General features: G+C 40.1%; 1 protein-coding gene across 1 annotated transcript in view; it reads left to right on the top strand.

The window, feature by feature from the left end:
* Positions 1–18,158, top strand: part of mafk (v-maf avian musculoaponeurotic fibrosarcoma oncogene homolog K) — a 34,210-nt gene extending 16,052 nt beyond the window's left edge. The window contains exons 2-3 of the mRNA XM_022683372.2: positions 10,428–10,505; positions 11,859–18,158. Coding sequence (XP_022539093.2) covers positions 10,461–10,505; positions 11,859–12,299 — 486 coding nt within the window. The 5' untranslated portion in view covers positions 10,428–10,460 and the 3' untranslated portion in view covers positions 12,300–18,158. The remainder of the gene's footprint in view (positions 1–10,427; positions 10,506–11,858) is intronic.
* The last annotated feature ends 472 nt before the right edge of the window (positions 18,159–18,630 follow it).

Genomic DNA, 18,630 nt, shown 5'->3' with positions numbered 1-18,630 from the left:
CAATTGGTCTATTATTAGAATATAATATTCTGAGACACTGATTTTTGGGTTTTCATTGGCTGTAAGCCATAATCATCTACATAAAAAAATAAATAAACACTTATAGTAGATCAGTCTGTGTGTAATACATCTATATAATATATAGTTTTCACATTTTGTACTAAATTACTGAAATGAAGTAACTTTTCATCAACAATACATCTGAAAGTGAGAACCTTTTTGCAGGAAAGACATTAAGTATGCAGCTTTTCCAAATGGAAAGCGGGGGCCCCTTAAACCTGGTGCAGTATGTGTGTGTGTGTGTGTATAGTGAGGAATGTGGCTCTGTTATCCCCACTTTATGCTCTCTCTCTCTCTCCGTGGCTTCCCTCCCAGGGCTTTTTCCCTGTGACATGTTTTTCTGTTTTGCTAGCCCGGCTCTTGATAGCCAGAATAAGAGCTCCAGTGTTTCCTCAGCCCGCAGAACGTGCGTCGCCAAAGGCAGCGGCAAGGCCGGAGGGGCGGGGGGTGAAAATGCGCCCGTTGTTCTGCTGTAGAGATGATGAAAACGTGGCCTTGGGATGCCAGGGCTTTTCCTATTTAGCCGAGCTGAGGAGGAAGAGGGGGCCCCGCTCCGATCGGTCAGGTCACTTCACTTCCCACTGCAAATGGAAACGCTGGGGCGACCACACGCCGCTGGAATTTGAAGGAAATTCACTCTGGATGTGTGTGAGAGTGAGAGCTGAAAGGGTAGAGGCCCCGCGGAGGCCTTACGGAGGGGGCTGGGGGAGGTTGCGGGGGGTCCGTCTTTTCCATTTGATTCCATGGTCTTCCCTGGAAAGAAAAGCAGGGGCTCCCCCCTTGACGCAGCCCTTTTAAAAGCAGCCACTGCGAGCCTGCATGCTGTCTAGGAATGCTCTTCTCGTCGCTGCTCTTCGGCTTTGCGTCATTTGTCACATAACTTCGTCTTTGTGGCATTAACCCTTGGGGACGGTGCAGCTGTCCCATTTTCCTGCGTTTTTCATGATCCGAAACAGGAGATGGGTGGGAAACGCAAAGCACAAGGGAATGTCGTCATCTCGTGCACGCATACCACCGCTAATATTCGCAGTTTAGCTATATAAGGCTCTAAAAGCTGTATCGTTTTGCTGATATTTTTAGGCCAGATTACATGTCTTAGTCCAGGTTAGCATTGTTGGCGATTAAAGTTAATAACAACCCATTTTTGCAGTGTTTTGCACATACAAACTCCATAAAATCATGTCCACAAATAGATATAATAGAGAGACATAAATACTTACTTTACAGCTGTCTAATCCACCATGATTTTACCATATTTTTCGCACTATAAGGTGGACCAGTTTACAAGGCTCACTATTAACAATTGTCTATTTTCTGGTCTATTTTTCATACTTAAGGTGCACCGGATTATAAGGCCCATTATGCTATACTAGTAAGGAACAGGGGTGTTGCCATGTTTTCCTTCTAATTCAGCAGGTCTCGCCACTTTGGTCTCTCTAGACCATTACTGACTGTTGAAACTTCAGTTTAGCTATATAAATCTCTGAAAGCTGCATCGTTTTGCTGATATTTTTAGGATCAATTACATTTCTTAGTCCAGGTTAGCACTGTTAGCGATAAAAGTTCAAAAGTTTGCATAGTTTTGCCCATACAAACGCCAAAAAAACATGTCCACAAGGCATTAACCCTTAAAGACAGTTGTAAAATTTTACTAACTTTTTTCCATGTTCTGAAACAGTAGATGGGTGGGAAACTGTTGCGGAGGAGCTGTAAAGTTCAGCTACCTCAGCTGAAGTTATCTTATGTCAATTTTTTTCTGTTCCACCTTAAATCATGTTGTCTGTTACTGCACCATTTAAGGAGGAACAGAAAATTTAGCAAGAACATAGCATAGACTTCACTACAAGCCATTTGTTCTTGTTATGAAAAAAGTGCCATAATACACAACACAACATTAACAATTGGGAGTTCTCGCAATGCTCAGCCCAGCATCCGTTTCAGGAAAAAGTACAGTTTCTTTAGGGAAAAGAGCTATTGATAAACAATGCACAAAATGCTGTTTAAGCTGTGAGTGGAGAAGGGTCGTGTGCAAGTGGGGAAAGCTCCCCTTGATACGGAGATCTGCGCAAGAGCAGCAGCCATACCTAACTGAAAAATCAGGCTTTTTGTGTGGATAATTGAGCTGAATGCTTCAAAATGTTTTCAAAAAGTTTTGGTTAGATTTTATTGGTAACTTAAATGATGTTCTATTTTGTTTGATTCCCATTCAAACAGATGAAAGGCTGTTCTGATTTGTATATAGAGATTTTGGTTTCTTCGGTCACTTGTTCCACTGTCTTGCCTACCCCTCTATCCCAACAAGAATCAAGATCCCTAGGCATGAATGCATAAAACTGAGAGGCAGGACTAAGTGCTAGGGGCAAGAAATGAAATGGGATTGGGCCATATTGTCTCGTCTCTAGCTTTATGCTTTTCTGTTTCCATTATCTGAATGAAAAGTGTCTCCTGCCCCCTGCGGGACCTTACGCTGAGCACTAGGCCAGGTGGTATGAATCAAGACTAAGCGGACCTCTCATGTGGCGTAAAGTTTCAACAGTGCGGTTCATTATCTATGCTGAACCTGACCGAGGATCCCCAAACTACTGGCTTTGATCCCGTCATGGCCAAACCATTCAGACCACCGGATAATGCATGGCAGGTGAGCCTCACTAAAACTAACCACACCACTGACTAAGAGCTTACAATCATGGCCCAAACCTGCGCGTCTGCGGGCTACTCAGTGTAGAATCACTTGTCACATAAAAAACCTTCAGTGTCACAGTTTAATAGCTGCACATTTCCTTTACATTCCTTGTGGGATCCGGTTTACTGTAAAAAAGCAAAAAAGACCTGGATATTTCGCTGATTTTTGTCATGTCTTAGAAAAAAAGGAAAGCTTGATCAGTGGGATGTGTGTGTGGGGTCTCCTGTGTTGAATGTGGATGTGATTTCTGCCAGAGTCACTTTCCTGTTTTCATGGACAATTCCCATTCCAAGATAACTGTGCTGTCCACTGTGGGTGGTAAAGCCTTCTATGATGTATTCCTGGGACACACATGTTCCAGTAAATGTCCCATCCAGCTCGAAAACCCACTATCGGTGTGCGTTATGCTTGTATATGTGGATCAGCCCCAGTGCAGCAGTGCTGCTGGAGTTTTTAAACACTGTGTTTAATCATCACTCACTGTCCTCCACTCTCCTATTACACACTCCTACCTACAGCTGAAACACCCTGTAGATAAAATAAAGTCAGAAAAAAGAGAGAAGATCTGAATCTGTTGCTGCACAGTTTACAGTGGTGGTCATCCTTTGGTCCTTCACATCAGTGGTCATAGGAAGCTGCCCATGGGACACTGCTGGTTGGTGGACTACTCTCAGTCCAGCAGTGACCCTGAGGTAGGGGTGGAGGCAATATCGATATAATTTTAAGAAGATTTCATTTTAGTAAAAAAAAAAAAAAAAAAAAATATATATATATATATATATATATATATATATATATATATATATATATATATATATAAAGTTTGTCTACTTCCTTAAAAGTAACTCACCAATACCCTGATTTTATATAAATGAAGTAAAACAACAAAAAAATAACAAAGTAAAACAACAACATATATCTACCACAAATGTGCAGCACATTTAGTGCATGTATATTAACTGCAAACAAACCATATAAAGTAAATACAGTAAATAAAAATACAAAATTGAAAGAATATTGAGAGATTTTTTGCGATATTATTGCATACGATACGATAACTGGCACACCAGTAATCTGAGGTGTTTAAGAACTCCAGCTTTACTGCTGCCTCTGATCCAATCACTGTACCAGCACAACCCACAGTAACACCTCACACACCACTACCATGCTAATCAGTGCAAATAATACATAATAAAAACATAATAACGGCCCAGTGCGGCTCTAGTTGCTTAATTGTAGTGTCTTAGGCTCGTGTTGCCTCAGCCTTCCATTCAGCAGTAGTGTATCTGGAGTGAAGGCTGAGAGAGGGTCTTTATGTCTGTTCAAGACGGGCCAGCTGGGACAGACTGGGGCTGCACGTCATGGTGTGGGGCGGGGCGGGGCGGACTCACGGTTTCCCTGCCTCCGCACTTCGCAAAATTAGGTGCGTGAACAGGAACGGAAAGTTTATTGTCTTAAAAGGGTTAATTCCTTTGTTATGATATTATATTATCACTTTATTAATGCCAAATTAGTGGTCTAAAAATTCCAACAATATTGTTTATCGCAATCATTTCTGGGACAAAATATATTGGTCACAATTTTTTTTTATCGTGGCAGGCCTAGGCTAATCAGCCTAAGTGTTAGGCAAGGTTGAACTCTGGCAACCAGCAACGAAACTTCAGCCCATAGAGACACATCCTAAACAGCCTGGCCTTTTGAAAAGGGTTCGGAAGATGTGAATAAGGACTGAGGAATGTTGGGACACCAGCAGAATGGCAGATAACTCGCATTACGAGGAAGAGATACGAGGCGGCTCAGGAACGGATGTTTTCCCCCGAATAGAGGATTAACAACCTGGGGGAATAATCGCTCTCTTCCTCCTGATAGTCACTGGTGAGAGCGTGGCCACGGCTGGACCTGCAGTCTTTTCCCTGTTAATGAAGGATCACTCATCACATTTCCACCTAAATTGCATTGTTGGCAGAATTTGATGGTCAGCACACGCAGCTAAATATATCCCGCAGAGTTAAATAAGGGCATGAAGCGAGCCAGGAAAGCCCGGTGTAACAGAATCCAGTCTGCAGTCAGCAGCTCTCTCTCTTCTAAAGCTGATAAACTACATTGTCTGAAAACAAAAATATACCAGTGACTGTGTAAGGGAAACTATTCGCGGGTGACAATGCCTTCAGGAATGTTCCGCGTATCTCCCGCACAGAAAAGTACAGTATGGTCTGGGCTCGGCGCAGACGGATCCCAACACGCTCCAAAAAAAGCTGCGTGACCTGCGTCTCCTGACTTCTGCACTTCTCTCTTCTCCTTTTTCAGGGTGAGGTAATGTTTGTTCGTTAGCAGAACGAGGTCATCCGTGGTTTTAACGCGTAATGTGCAGGCGCTTCGCCGCGAGTGGGCCTGGGGAGGCCAGGGACTCTCTGATTGGTCAGGCCCAATAGGGAAACTGGGGAATAGCATTTGGAACATTTTGTTATTTTATAAGAAAAAAAAAATCATTTTCTGAGACTGCTGTCTTAGAATCAGAATCAGAATCTTTATTCGCCAAGTACCAAAATTACAAGGATTTTTTCCTGGTGCATATATAAACATTAAAATAAAATAAAATATACAATACAATTTAAGTATACAAAATGTATAAAAAATATATGATAAAGTGTATTATGCGCTGAATACAGTAACGCTGTAAAAGACAGTAAATTATACAGTAGTTTATACAAATTATATGATACAATGTAGTATACTATAAAATGGTATAATAAAGTGCAGTAAAAGTAATGCGATGTGAGACGGGTCCTTATTTAAGAGAGTAATGGCCTGGGGAAAGAAGCTATGAAGGTGGCGGTTGGTCCGAGACTTTAGAGCCCTCAATTTTGGTTTCCGCAAAGATGGAAGCCGCTGAAAGAGAGAGTAACCATGGTGTGATGGGTCAGCTATAATCTTTGTTGCCCTCTTCTTTATTCTAGAAGAGTAGAGATCTTCAAGCGTGGTTTGCCGACAGCCAATGATCTATTCTGCATATCGCACTGTTTGCTGTAGCTTACGTTTGATGTGCAGGGATACGTATTAGTATTAGAAATTAATATTGTGGACAAAACGTCAAGGGTCCGTCCAATAAAAACCTAATAAATACAAATTCAAAAAACTCTATATGGCCAAATGTTTGTGGAAACTCCCTAAAAGGACTGCTTTATTCAGCTTCCTTAAGTTGCTGCTTCCATTGCTCAGACAGATGTGCAGATGCATCCACACAAATAGATTGCCAATAGAATAAGACCGTCTGGAGCAGATAAACATGAACCTTTAAGCACTGAAATGATGTAGCTCAATCCAATACTTTTGAGGATATTTTAATGCTATGTTTTTGGTGTTAGAAATGAATATTGATACTTTAGCAGTATACCGAGTCTGCTAAATCTTCCCCAAGGTCTTTTTGGGTCAAGCAGGGGATTTGACTTTCTGGCAATCCTATGAGCAGCTCTCTGAAATGTTTCTTGGTATTTTATATCTTAGGAACTGGGGAACTGAGGGAATGGCAACCTGAAAATGCTTTGATATGTTCTTGTAACCCTGCATTCACACTGGCAGGGGATACGTCGCTTGTGTCGCCCCAGGTTTGTCTGTTGTGGGTGTGTTGCAGGCTGTTTGCATTGTTGAAAGTGGGAGTTGTACTGGCGTGGCCGGTTAGCATGCTAGCAAGCTACCTATTGAGCCATCCGCTACTTTCTTCCAAGCTTACGTTTTTGTAAAATAGTATCTGTATTTGTTCAAGAATGTATCATTTAAAACATAAAGATCAGAAATCGACCTATTTGCTATGTCCAAAATCAGAATGGACGCCTATTGCTCTGCCATTGTGAATGCTGAGTAACTTTTCCTAGACTGACTGATATTGCTTAAAAGTTAAAATAATACACTGCCTGGCCAAAAAAAGAAGTCTCTACCTGGATTTAAGTAAATAAATGATCTGGTGTTAATGCTGCAGTTGGTCTGCAGGTTTAGGCGATGCAGAAGACTGCAGTCCGGGTCCGGACCCAAACCGATAAACTACTGAGAATGATTTAATTCTGACAGTGTTTATTTAAAGCGGCAGAACTTTTCTTGTCTTTACGGTAAACATGCTTTAATGCGGCGCAGTAAACTCACAAACAGACCAATCACGTGTGCTGTAAGATCACCAAACGCTCTCCTCTGCCAATCAGATCTGTGCAGATTCAGGAGCACAGAGGAGCTCACACAGGCAAAGCATAACAGTAATAATATTAAATAATATTAAACTGCTGTTTTTAAACAAAGCTGATATTCTGTTCAGCGAACGTTTCTTTATATACTGTACGATTTGTCATTTTAATATAATTATCATGACAGGCAGGCCTAAATCTAATATAAATAAAATCAAATAGAATAAATAAAGCATTTTGAATAGAAGTTGACATACAGATTCACATTAATAGACTCGATAAGTTAAATTATTGAGGGTGTTTCCATTTATTGTATGATAAGTCGATAATGTGATTATTGTGACATGTATATTTAAAACAATACATATTGTTGAATTATACTGAACAGTATTTGTAATTTGTTGATGACATAAAACACTGACATAATGACAGCACTACTAGGCTTCTTAAGAATACAGGATATAGCACTAAATCACCGTAGTGGGCCGTAGTGAATTGTAATTAAATACCCCTGATCTACATGAATGAGATATGCATCATTCCGACTCTCACAAACTCAAACTGGGTCCTAAAAATAATCGGTGGCATTTCTGCTGAACTGTTTGCGTAAACTCTGGCATTGCGTGAGTATCCCCCGCATATTTCCCCTCATCGGGGAGTCGTATACTGGGGTTATTGAGGAGGTCGCCCACCGTGTGTGTGTGTGTGTGTGTGTGTGTGTGTGTGTGTGTGTGTGTGTGCTGGGCCTTATGAATGAAGCTTGTTTACCATTGGCCTGCTCATGTGACCAGCAAGCACTCCCACACCCATCACCCAGGGCGTCTCCAGGGCAGCAGTGTGCCAGCCCTCCTGCTTCCCAGCACATTCTGATGCTGGGTGAGATCTCCTCTGAAACACAGGCTGTGTTTTTTTTTTTTGTTTGTTTTGTTTGCTCGTCACCTTTTCTCTTGTTTTGGCAGTGGGGAGCACGAGGTCCTCGGTTTAGAAAGGCATTTTTAAAGCTAGCCTGAGTAAAAATAAGCTGGCGCGGGGAGCTTGAGCGCAGAGATCAGACAAAGCCCTGTGTTGAGGCTGACCTGCTTCTATTATTGTCCTCGCAATGGTCTAGTGAACTACATTGTGGGAACGCTTCCCTCAGCAAGTAAACAGGGCTGCCCTTGTCTGGGGAGCTCGGGAGCTCGGTTATTTGTGGAGTAGTGGGGACCTCTGGTGGAATGTGTGAAGAAGTGTGGGCTGATTTTACTTTACTTTATTTAGGACTGTTTCTTTCATCTAAAACACTGGATTACATTGATCTCTGTTACTGTGGCCTTAATGAGACAGTTGTGTTTAATCCAGGTTTAATTCATGTACAGTATGTGGCATTGTGCATTATTTGATTTATACAGTACCAAGCAAAACTTTTGACATTAAATTCAGTGTTGCATTGTAGATTAACACTAAAAAAGTAATCCAAACTATGAAGAAAAAGTTTTCTCAGTCAGCTTTATGAGGTAGAGTCAACTTGAATCCAGGCTTTAAGTTAAAAGCTGTGCTGAACTCCTCAAGAGTTAATTACTTGAATTTCTTGTCTCTTTATTAAGGTTTGAGAGCATCAGATGTAAAGTAGTGAAGAGGTAGAGTTGGTAAAATACAGTGAATATCTCTATTTGAGTAATGTTCTAATCCATATATTACGAGAAGCAAGAACTACTCAAATATGTAAAGACAAAAAAATGACATAACAATGATGAAACTGGCACTCATCAGGACCGCTCCAGGAACGGAATAGCAAGAGTGCCCACTGTGGTACAGAATAAGTTGCCGCAAGTTAACAGCTCTTGTTTTTTTTTTTAAGTTACTACATGATTCCTTATGTGTTCCTTCATAGTCTGGATCACTTCAGTATTCATTTACAATGTAAGAAGAAAAATACAAAAATAAAAACATTGAACGAGAAGGTGTGTCCAAACTTTTGACTGCTACTGTAGTAGTAGCACTGTGGTACAGTATCATCACTCCGTTCACTATCCAAACTGTATGATGTAACCACTAATAAATCCAGGTGTGTGATCTTAAACCAACATCACGTTTTACCTACTAACCTTTATTCCTAATGGTAATTAAGAGCATGATGCCGCACTAAATCTTGATGATGGTCTTTTAAATATTACTCATAAAAAATAAATATTTGTATGGTAACTGTTAACTTGCAGTTTCTGAGGCCGGTAACTCTGATGAACTTATTCTGTGCTTATTCTTGCTCTCCTGGAATGGTCCTGATGAGGGCCAGTTTCATCATCATAACGTTTTTGATGGTCTTTGTGACTGCACTTGAAATGTTTCAGTTTTGGATTGACTGACCTTAATTTTTTTTAATATTTTTTTTCTTTACTTGAGTAAAGTTGAGCAGTTATTGGCATAATATGCAATAATATGTTTCCTAAATAATTCCACATAGTTTTTCTTTTATAGTTTGGATGACTTTAGTATTCAACACATTATAATTTCCGTAAAATGCTGAATTTATGGTGTGTGCAAACTTTTGTCTGGTACTGTATATATGTATATTTTTCTTGACATGCGTATTGCAATTAGGTATATCAATATTACAATATATATTGTATCATTTTGATCGTATCATATCTTTATATCATATCAAAGCGTCAAATATGATTTTTTTTTTTAAACATAGGAGCTCTAAACTCCTTAAGAGTCACGCCTCAGTTTGTCTTGCTAAAGTTCCTGCTGCATTACAGCGGTTGGACAATGAAATTGAAACACCTGTCATTTTAGTGTGGGAGGTTTCATGGCTAAATTGGAGCAGCTTAGTGGCCAATCTTCATTAATTGCACATTGCACCAGTAAGAGCAGACTGTGAAGGTTCAATTAGCAGGGTAAGAGCACAGTTCTGCTCTAAATATTGCAATGCACACAACATTATGTGTGACATACCAGAGTTCAAAAGAGGACAAATTGTTGGTGCACGTCTTGCTGGAGCATCTGTGACCAAGACAGCAAGTCTTTGTGATGTGTCAAGAGCCACGGTATCCAGGGTAATGTCAGCATACCACCAAGAAGGACCAACCACATCCAACAGGATTAACTGTGGATGCTGTAAGAGGAAGCTGTCTGAAAGGGATGTTCGGGTGCTAACCCGGATTGTATGAAAAAAAAAAACAGAACTGTCCGTCGCCACAATAAATTATTGTGGTCTAAAACCAGGTGTTTCGGTTTCATTGTCCAACCCCTGTATATCATGTTGTGAAGCTAATCAAATGAATAGGATAAACGTGCGGTGAAGTATGTTATATTGATATCGAGTATTGCAGAATACCAGTATTAAAGTGAAAATATTGTTATTATGAGCAGCATATTGTGAGATGCCCTGTGATTCTCACATCTAGTTGCAATATTAAAAAAAATACAGAAATTAACACCAGAAGTAACCATAAGTAAATGAATCAGCATGTTTGCATGTTTGCGTTGTGTCCTCCTGTCTCTCCTCATTCTCCCTCGTTTTCTCTCTGCAGGCATTTCTTAAGAGTTTCTGACCAGCTGCCTGTATGCAGGGTATGACGACTCATTTCAAACCGAGCAAAGCTTTAAAGGTAAGCGTTTTGTTCCCAGTGCTCTTTCAGTGCCGTTCCACACTTTCCCAGGCCCAGATTAAGCTTAAGCATAAAAAGGATTTTCCTAAAAAAAGCAAAAACATAAACACTCACGCAATAATACTATTTAAGCTCTAAAGCCAAGCTTAAGCCCTGTCTGAGAACCTGCCTCCACACGCAGCTAGGGGTGTTAGAAAATAGCCATAGAATGAAGTATCGCAATATTACGATTTACGATTACGCTTCTCAAAAACACAGTGTTGATAGATAGCACTGCTCTATTTTTTTTTTTAAATAAAATTACAGTTTTCCCCAAATTTGATCCATGTTTACAGTTTGCAATATATTGGGTCTACGCCTGGGTATTGTTTACATTTTTTTTATATCGGAATGGGTTTAATACTTTGAATTAGATACCGATACCTAAACAGTACTTTTTTCGATACCTTTTTTATACATACAAAAAAAACAATAATTATTCTTACACAATATGCAGTATTTATTCAACAACTGTTAACAGTTGTTTTAAGAAATATCATATTAAATTGGCAAAATTTACTTATATTTATATTGGTTGTGTCAGTCACTCAATCATTAATCGTGCTAGTTCCCTGTATTTTTAAGAGGGGCACAGTAATAATAGTGTAGTGTTGTTTAGGTCAGGCAGTCTGAATCTTTTTTACTGTATTATAATATCTCAGGGTAGAGAGAGTGTGACACAGACAGCAATAGTGTGAGAGAGAGAGACAAATTGAGTATGTAAGAATTTGTATTTGTAAGAATCGGTACAATACTGCAAAAAAATAATATTGCAATACTTCAATATATCAATATACAGCTCTGGGAAAAAAATAAGAGAACACTTCAGTTTCTGAATCAGTTTCTCTGTCATTTAGAGCATTTATTTGCAGAAAATGAGAAATTGCTAAAAATAACAAAAAAGATGCAGAGCTTTCAGACCTCAAATAATGCAAAGGAAACAAACAAGTTCATATTCATAAAGTTTTAAGAGTTCAGAAATCAATATTTGGTGGAATAACCCTGGTTGGTTTTTAATCACAGTTTTCTTGCATCTTGGCATCATGTTCTCCTCCACCAGTCTTACACACTGCTTTTGGATAACTTTATGCCTTTACTCCTGGTGCAAAAAGTCAAGCAGTTCAGTTTGGTTTGATGGCTTGTGATCTTCCATCTTCCTCTAGATTAAATTCCAGGTTAAAATTTGGTAAGATCAAAGAAACTCATAATTTTTAAGGGTTTTTTTTTTTCCCAAAGCTATACACATACATATTGATATATTATATAGTCCCCACATGCAGTTCGTACCCACACTCTCTGCCTCTCCGTCTGCAGGTAAAGAAGGAGGCGGGTGAGAATGCGCCAGCGCTCAGCGACGATGAGCTGGTGGCCATGTCGGTGCGGGAGCTGAACCAGCACCTGCGCGGCCTCACCAAGGAGGACATGGTGCGGCTGAAGCAGCGGCGGCGCACGCTGAAGAACCGGGGCTACGCCGCCAGCTGCCGCATCAAGCGCGTCACGCAGAAGGAGGAGCTGGAGAGGCAGAAGACGGAGCTGCAGCATGAGGTAGACAAGCTGGCGAGAGAGAACGCCAGCATGCGGCTGGAGCTGGACGCCCTGCGCGCCAAATACGAGGCCCTGCAGTGCTTCGCCCGGACTGTGGCCCGTGGGCCGCTCTCGCCCGGCAAGGTGGCCGCCGCCGCCACCAGCGTCATCACCATAGTCAAGTCCAACAACCACAGCCCGGCATCCCCGCCGTTCTCCGCCGCGTCGTAGAGGCGTCCGCCAGACCCACGACTGAGGAGGACCTCAGAGATCGGACTCGAGGGGGTGGGGTGGGAGGAGGGAGGCTGACTCTTTGTGACTGTAGACTGTGTTGAATCTTCTCACTATTTCTCTCTCTCCCTCTCTCGTTCTCTCTCTCTCTCTCCCTCTCTTTGTTTCTATGTCTCTCGTTCACACATACACACCTTAACACACACACACACATAAAAAAAAGGGTATTTTCACACTAGATGCCTTGCATTTCACCATGCAGGAGCATGGTCACATTACAAAAAAAAAAAAACAATTATGCAACCCTACACTCTGCACAGGGAGCAGATAGATTCCACACCAGCATCGAACCAATTGCACCATTCTAATAAGAGAAGATTTGTATCCATGCAGGCCAGAGCGATTTTCACGAGCATTTACACACCATTTTATCACCATGCTGTCTGTACCCGCATTCACAAAGCTCCACAAAGCCGAGCTTATTACAGTACCCTTGCTCTAATCCAATCACAGTGTGGCTTTATTAGGATATACTGATGGAAAAAGAAGTAACATGATAAGTCAGACACAGTCAGACATAGTCAGCAGCAGCCACATTTAAAAAATGAACCAATCACGCAACCCTACACTCTGCAAAGGGAGCAGACAGCTTCCAAACATGCAGCAAACCAATTGCACCATTCTGATAAGAGAAGATTTGTGTCCATGCAGACCAAAGCAAGACAAGCATTTATCACCATGCTAAGCTTATTGCAGTACCCTCTAGTCCAATCAAAGTGTGGCTTTATTAGGATATACTGATAGAACGGGGAGTAACATGATGAATCAGACACAGTCAGCAGCAGTCACATTACAAAAAGAACCAATCCCGCAACCCTACACTCTGCACAGGGAGCGGATAGCTATCAAACCTGAGTTTGAGAGTCCTCTTGAATTGAACCGACAGACCACCGGTTTCAGGAGGACCAAAGATAAAAAAAAAAAATGGCTAGTGTGAAAATGCCCTAAGACACAAACACACAAAAAAACACACACACACACACAAACACGAAAGCACACACCTTTCTACGTCGTCCGTGCACTGTGCTCTAAACACCTCCGGCACCGGCAGGGCATGCTGGCATCTTCGTTCTCGCTCCGCCCAGACTGAGACTTAGCAGAGACGAGACTTGCTGAAAGTGGGATTATTATAAGTACTTGATTGAACCTGCCATGGCAGTCTGTGATAGCTCTGATGCCTGTGGTATCTTAACGTTTTACATCAGAGAGTAACTTTATATAGATATAGATATATATATATTATCATTATAGATCATTGACTATTCTATATTCTTGTTATATTATATTATGCGTATGTTTTTTCTACGTCTTCTGTTGCTCTGTCTGCAACAGCTTAATAAGCACAAACTCTATCAGCTAGCTTTTCATTTGAACTTTTATATACCGGCAGCCTCGTACAGAGACGAAACACGGTTTCAGCACTGAGATTAGGTCCCGTAATCTCCTTCTTTAATACTTAAGGGACATAAGAAACTGTTCATGAACTGGTGAAGAGTAGAAACTACAGCAGCAGGGGAGTTTTAGATGCCTTCTAGCCACCTTAAAGGACACGTCCTTTACTTTACCCAGTTTACACAACTGAGTCAACAAAGCCTAGTAGCTTTTTTTAAGGCCGTCGCATTACGGGTGCACTGTGCAGCAGTAAAATTCACATCCATTGATTTTAATGGAAGTGGGGCAAGAAAAGACAAGATAAGACAACCATTCATCCATGTTTACCATATTTGTGTTGGACAAAGACATACCAAAACATAAAAGTTGCAAAGTACTGTTTTGAATAATTAATTATTCAGTCTTTTAACTTATTTGACCAAACCCTGCAAGTACTTTTTTGCCAATTCTAAACGAATATTATCATTTGCTAAATATTTGAAGTACCGAATTTTTGGACTATAAGGTCCACTGAATTATAAGGCGCGTTAAGCGACACTAGCAAGGATGCCTACATAGAAGTGAGCAAGGGTGTCGCCATGTTTCCCTTCTAATGGGGAAGCGTCTAAGTGAACAAAACTGTATTTTTTTACTTTTAAACTCAAACGAGCGCTGGTTTATCTACAGTTAATCTACACAGATTTCTCTCCTAAAAAAAACTGTTTATTTGGGTGAGTCAAGCGCTTCCTTTTATTTACAGTAAGCTTAGATTTCCAATATTTTGTCCAAGGGTGAGTGCTAGCCGCGGATAGCAAGCGCTTAGCTAGCTGTGGTTAGCACAAGTAAATGAATAGACAGGATACTTTGAGTGATATTTGATGCAGACTACAGTCCAATATGCTCACCTCTAAACAGCGAAAGAGGTGAGTGACAGAGCTAGTGCTGTGGTTAGTGGCTAATGCTAATGCTGCTGCTCCCAGCCCTAGTGCTGGAGAAACTTCACTGAAAACTCACCCTTATAACGCTCTAGCTACTTCAGCGGAGTGGCTTTAAATGCACTTTATAGTCCGAAAAATACGTACTTTATATAAAGTAAAGGACTTAACTCCTAACTTGTTCACGTGTTCATGAAAAGTCTTCACAGCCTTTCACCATAACATGTTGTTTGATTACTTTACAAAAATACTACCTTTAATATAATCGAATGGTTAGACATAATGGTGTTCGCACTTTGGCGTGCTTCATGGCACGGTGCATCCGGCGTGCGACGGCCTTTGCTCAGCAATTTCAACAGGAACTTTTTTGAATAGCACTTACTTTTAAATAGCTGTTTATTAACAACAGTTCAATACTACAGAAGCACTTGTTGAGATAAATAAAGACATAGGACAAATAATGTTGTGTGCATTGCAATATTTTGAGCAGAACTGTGCTCTTACCCTGCTAATTGAACCTTCACACTCTGCTCTTACTGGTGCAATGTGCAATTAACCCATGAAACCTCCCACACTAAAATGACAACAGGTCTTTGAGTCTCATTGTCCAACCCCTGTAAGTCATACTGAGGACTGCAGCCCAGGCTATGGAACAAACGCAGCTCCCAATAAGACTAACCCTTCATCCAGTGTTATCCACCGATAGCAAGAGTTCAAGGGTACATTGAGTTCAGATATCTTGAATAAAAGATACGCCTTTCCCAGTTTTTCCTCACCAGCGCCATAATGAATGGTAGGTAATCCATATTGGATATAGAGATTATGGAAGCTGCCTTGGCAAAGTAATGCAAGTCCATTATTACCTGTATATTACAGAACCTAAGCTACGGCCTCACGAATGAGAAAACACCATCCGACAACAGTTTCACAATTTCTGAGAATTCCGTCCGTTTAGAAAGCATTCCTACTGCTACGTCACGAGAGCTGGCACTGCCGGTGTTGGGAACCCCCCGATTAAATGTTTATAATCACCAATAAATACTTTGAAATTTCGACGCAGACTCTTGGGTGAAGACAATCCTGACCGTCCTGACTTGACTTGAGCTGAGGCGTTTCTTTTAATCACGTCCAAAAAAAAAAAAAAAGCTGATTTAAAACATTTGTATTAGTTTTAGACTCCGTTTACACCTGTTCACATCATGTGAATTGTATCTGGATCTGATAAGACTGAAGCCGCATGCATTTACAACTTGTAGTTAAATGCGTCTCTATTCAATCAGACTGAAAAGATTTGTATTCGATTTAAATGATCATCTTAAGACAAGACACATGAAGTGACCAGATGTGAACAGGGTCTTATGTTACGTTATGTTCACACAGCAGGTGAAGAGGCCTAAATCTGATTTTTTTTACATTTAATTTTTTTTTTACCAAATCCAATGTTCAGTCCTAAACTTCTAAACCGACAAAGAACGTCCAAAAAATAAGCTGATTTAAAAGCTTTTGTTTTGTGACTATTATTAGTTTTAGACTCTGTTTACACCTGTTCACATCATGTGATAAGAATCTGGATTTGATAAGACTGAAGCCAAATGCATTTACACATTGTAATCAAATGCGTCTCCAGTTAGTCAGACTGAAAAGTGATGAATTATGTAAATTTGCTCATTGCACAGCAAACCTTTACTTTAAGGAGTTTCAGTGTGCACTGCATCTTGGAGAGACGGATGCGTTTACACTGTTAGAAGTGGTTTGAGTGATCAGATTTGTATCCGTTTTAAATGATCTTCTTTAACCCCTTAAACTGTCTTGTCCTGTATACAGGCTGCAGGTGTAGGTGATACAAAACCCTTTTTGTCTGCAGTAAAATAACTTTATTTACATACTGTAATTTTGAGGGCTTTCTTTTAAATCTCCTACAGGAAACTTGGAGAAGCTGCCTGTTCACTTTCTCTCTACTCCACTTAATAATCTGCATGCCTAAAAAACTAGACAAAAACATTACGAAACTAAAAGTTTGTAGAACATAAACTGTTTGATTTGTATTCAGGAAAATACTGATTTTAAAATGAAGTTCAGGAAAATTTTATGCCAATTTTATGATTTTATTCATTATATTTTGACAATATTTTTATATACTTCCGTTACAATTACAATTATGCTTTTTAGTAATGTTCCTTATCAAACATGAAAGCTTTTTATGTAATGCTTGAATAGAAATCCTCATAATTTGGCTTGTTTTAAGACAATACACATGAAGTGACCAGGTGTAAACAGGGTTTTATGTTATGTTCAAACAGCAGGTAAAGTGACCTAAATCTGATAATAAAAGATCTAAATCATTTTTTTAATTTTTAATTTTTTTTACACCAAATCCTTTGAGCAGAGCTTCACATGAAGTTTCAGTTTCATCTTCTCAATTATCGCAGGAGCTTCAGTGACTGACAGCTGGGCTCATCACTGAGAATGCCTTTTCAGCTCACTGTAAAACTGACACATTGTTTGCCATTTTACTATAATCAACTACTAATAATCTAATTTAAATTATATTTTAAGCTGAACATATTCATATTTATACTCTTGAAGCTGCAGCCATGTCCAGACATTTCTTAAAGGAAATGCTGAACTATTGTCAAATGATGTGCCTTTTCTCATTTAATTCATTATCCTACCACTTTTACTTACCACCTTAAACCCTTATTACTTGCTGGTTTCCTCCACAAATTCTAGGTTTTACCTGCTGTTTAAACGTAGCTTTTGTAGAAATGTAATACTTGTGGTCAGGATTGTCTTTTACCCAAGTGGCTATGACTGTTCCTTCTCCTCCAGTACTCGGTAGTGTAGAGCGCTGGGGGACGACTGTGCTGCTGTGTAGCTCGCTGCTAGCCTAGCCTAGCCTAGCCTGGGCTCGGTGGGCTACTGCTGTGCTTTTAGCATACTTTTGTTTTATTTTAATTTTAATTTTTTGTATATCCTTTCACGTTGTTTTATACATGTCCTTCTTACGTGTCCGTTTGTAGTTTTCTATTGTTTGTGTGCGACTTTATCTCTGTGTTTTACACGGTTTTAGGGCATGACGTACATATCTTGGGAGTAGTGACCTTGTGATGAGTCTGTTTCAGCTCAGTTTTACTCAAAGATTTCTTTTTCAACTATGTAATCAGCTATCAGAGTCTGATTGAGATGATTCGCCATTTTGCTTATTTGATTAATTCATCAATTAATCAGTCAGTCCGTCAGTCAGTCAGTTTGTCAGCTCCGCTGGTTAGCAGTGTTCATGGTGAACCAGTGCTATTTTTGTTGGCTCACACAGATGCTAATGTTGCTAATATTGTGGTAATATTGTCGTATGGATTGTAAAAGCATATGTGTAATATATCAGTATTCACAGGGTTGTACGTCTGGCTTGGTCGTGATTGGTTATTGGTTATAAACTGACTATATTTCAATGGATTTTAGACAGTATGTGTGTGTGTGTGTGTGTGTGTGTGTGTGTGTGTGTGTGTGTGTGTGTGTGTGTGGGTGAGGAAAAAAAAATCCTCACAACTGACTGCAAATGTCACAGATGCTCTGTTTGCCATATGTCGTAACCTCAGTGTGCTTTTTTTTTTTAATAAATTTCAGAGGCATTCTGAAAAACCCCAAAACTCCCAGCCTTGTGCCCACATTTCTCACTTCCTGTTAAGAGGAAGCCATTCATTGCTTCCCCACAACTTCCCCACATACTTTCAGTTCCTCATTAGGGATTCGGCTTTAATTTCATTGTTTCCGTTTGCTTCAGATATTTTAAGAAAACTGACAAAAACAGCTCTTTTGTGCTTTATTCTGACATCTAGTGGTGATCTTTCAAAATGCTGTGAACAAATGCTGTTGAATCCAAGCTGTTGCCTTTTCTTACTTTGACTAAAAAGCACTGAGCCTCATTCACCAGCTATTTTATAGAATTGTTTTTTTATTTTAATCTA

This window comes from Astyanax mexicanus, chromosome 3 (assembly GCF_023375975.1).
Source record: "Astyanax mexicanus isolate ESR-SI-001 chromosome 3, AstMex3_surface, whole genome shotgun sequence".
In the NCBI taxonomy this organism is placed as follows: domain Eukaryota; kingdom Metazoa; phylum Chordata; class Actinopteri; order Characiformes; family Acestrorhamphidae; genus Astyanax; species Astyanax mexicanus.
The sequence above is the reverse complement of the archived record's forward strand: the minus strand, read 5'-3'. Positions and strand labels throughout refer to the sequence as shown.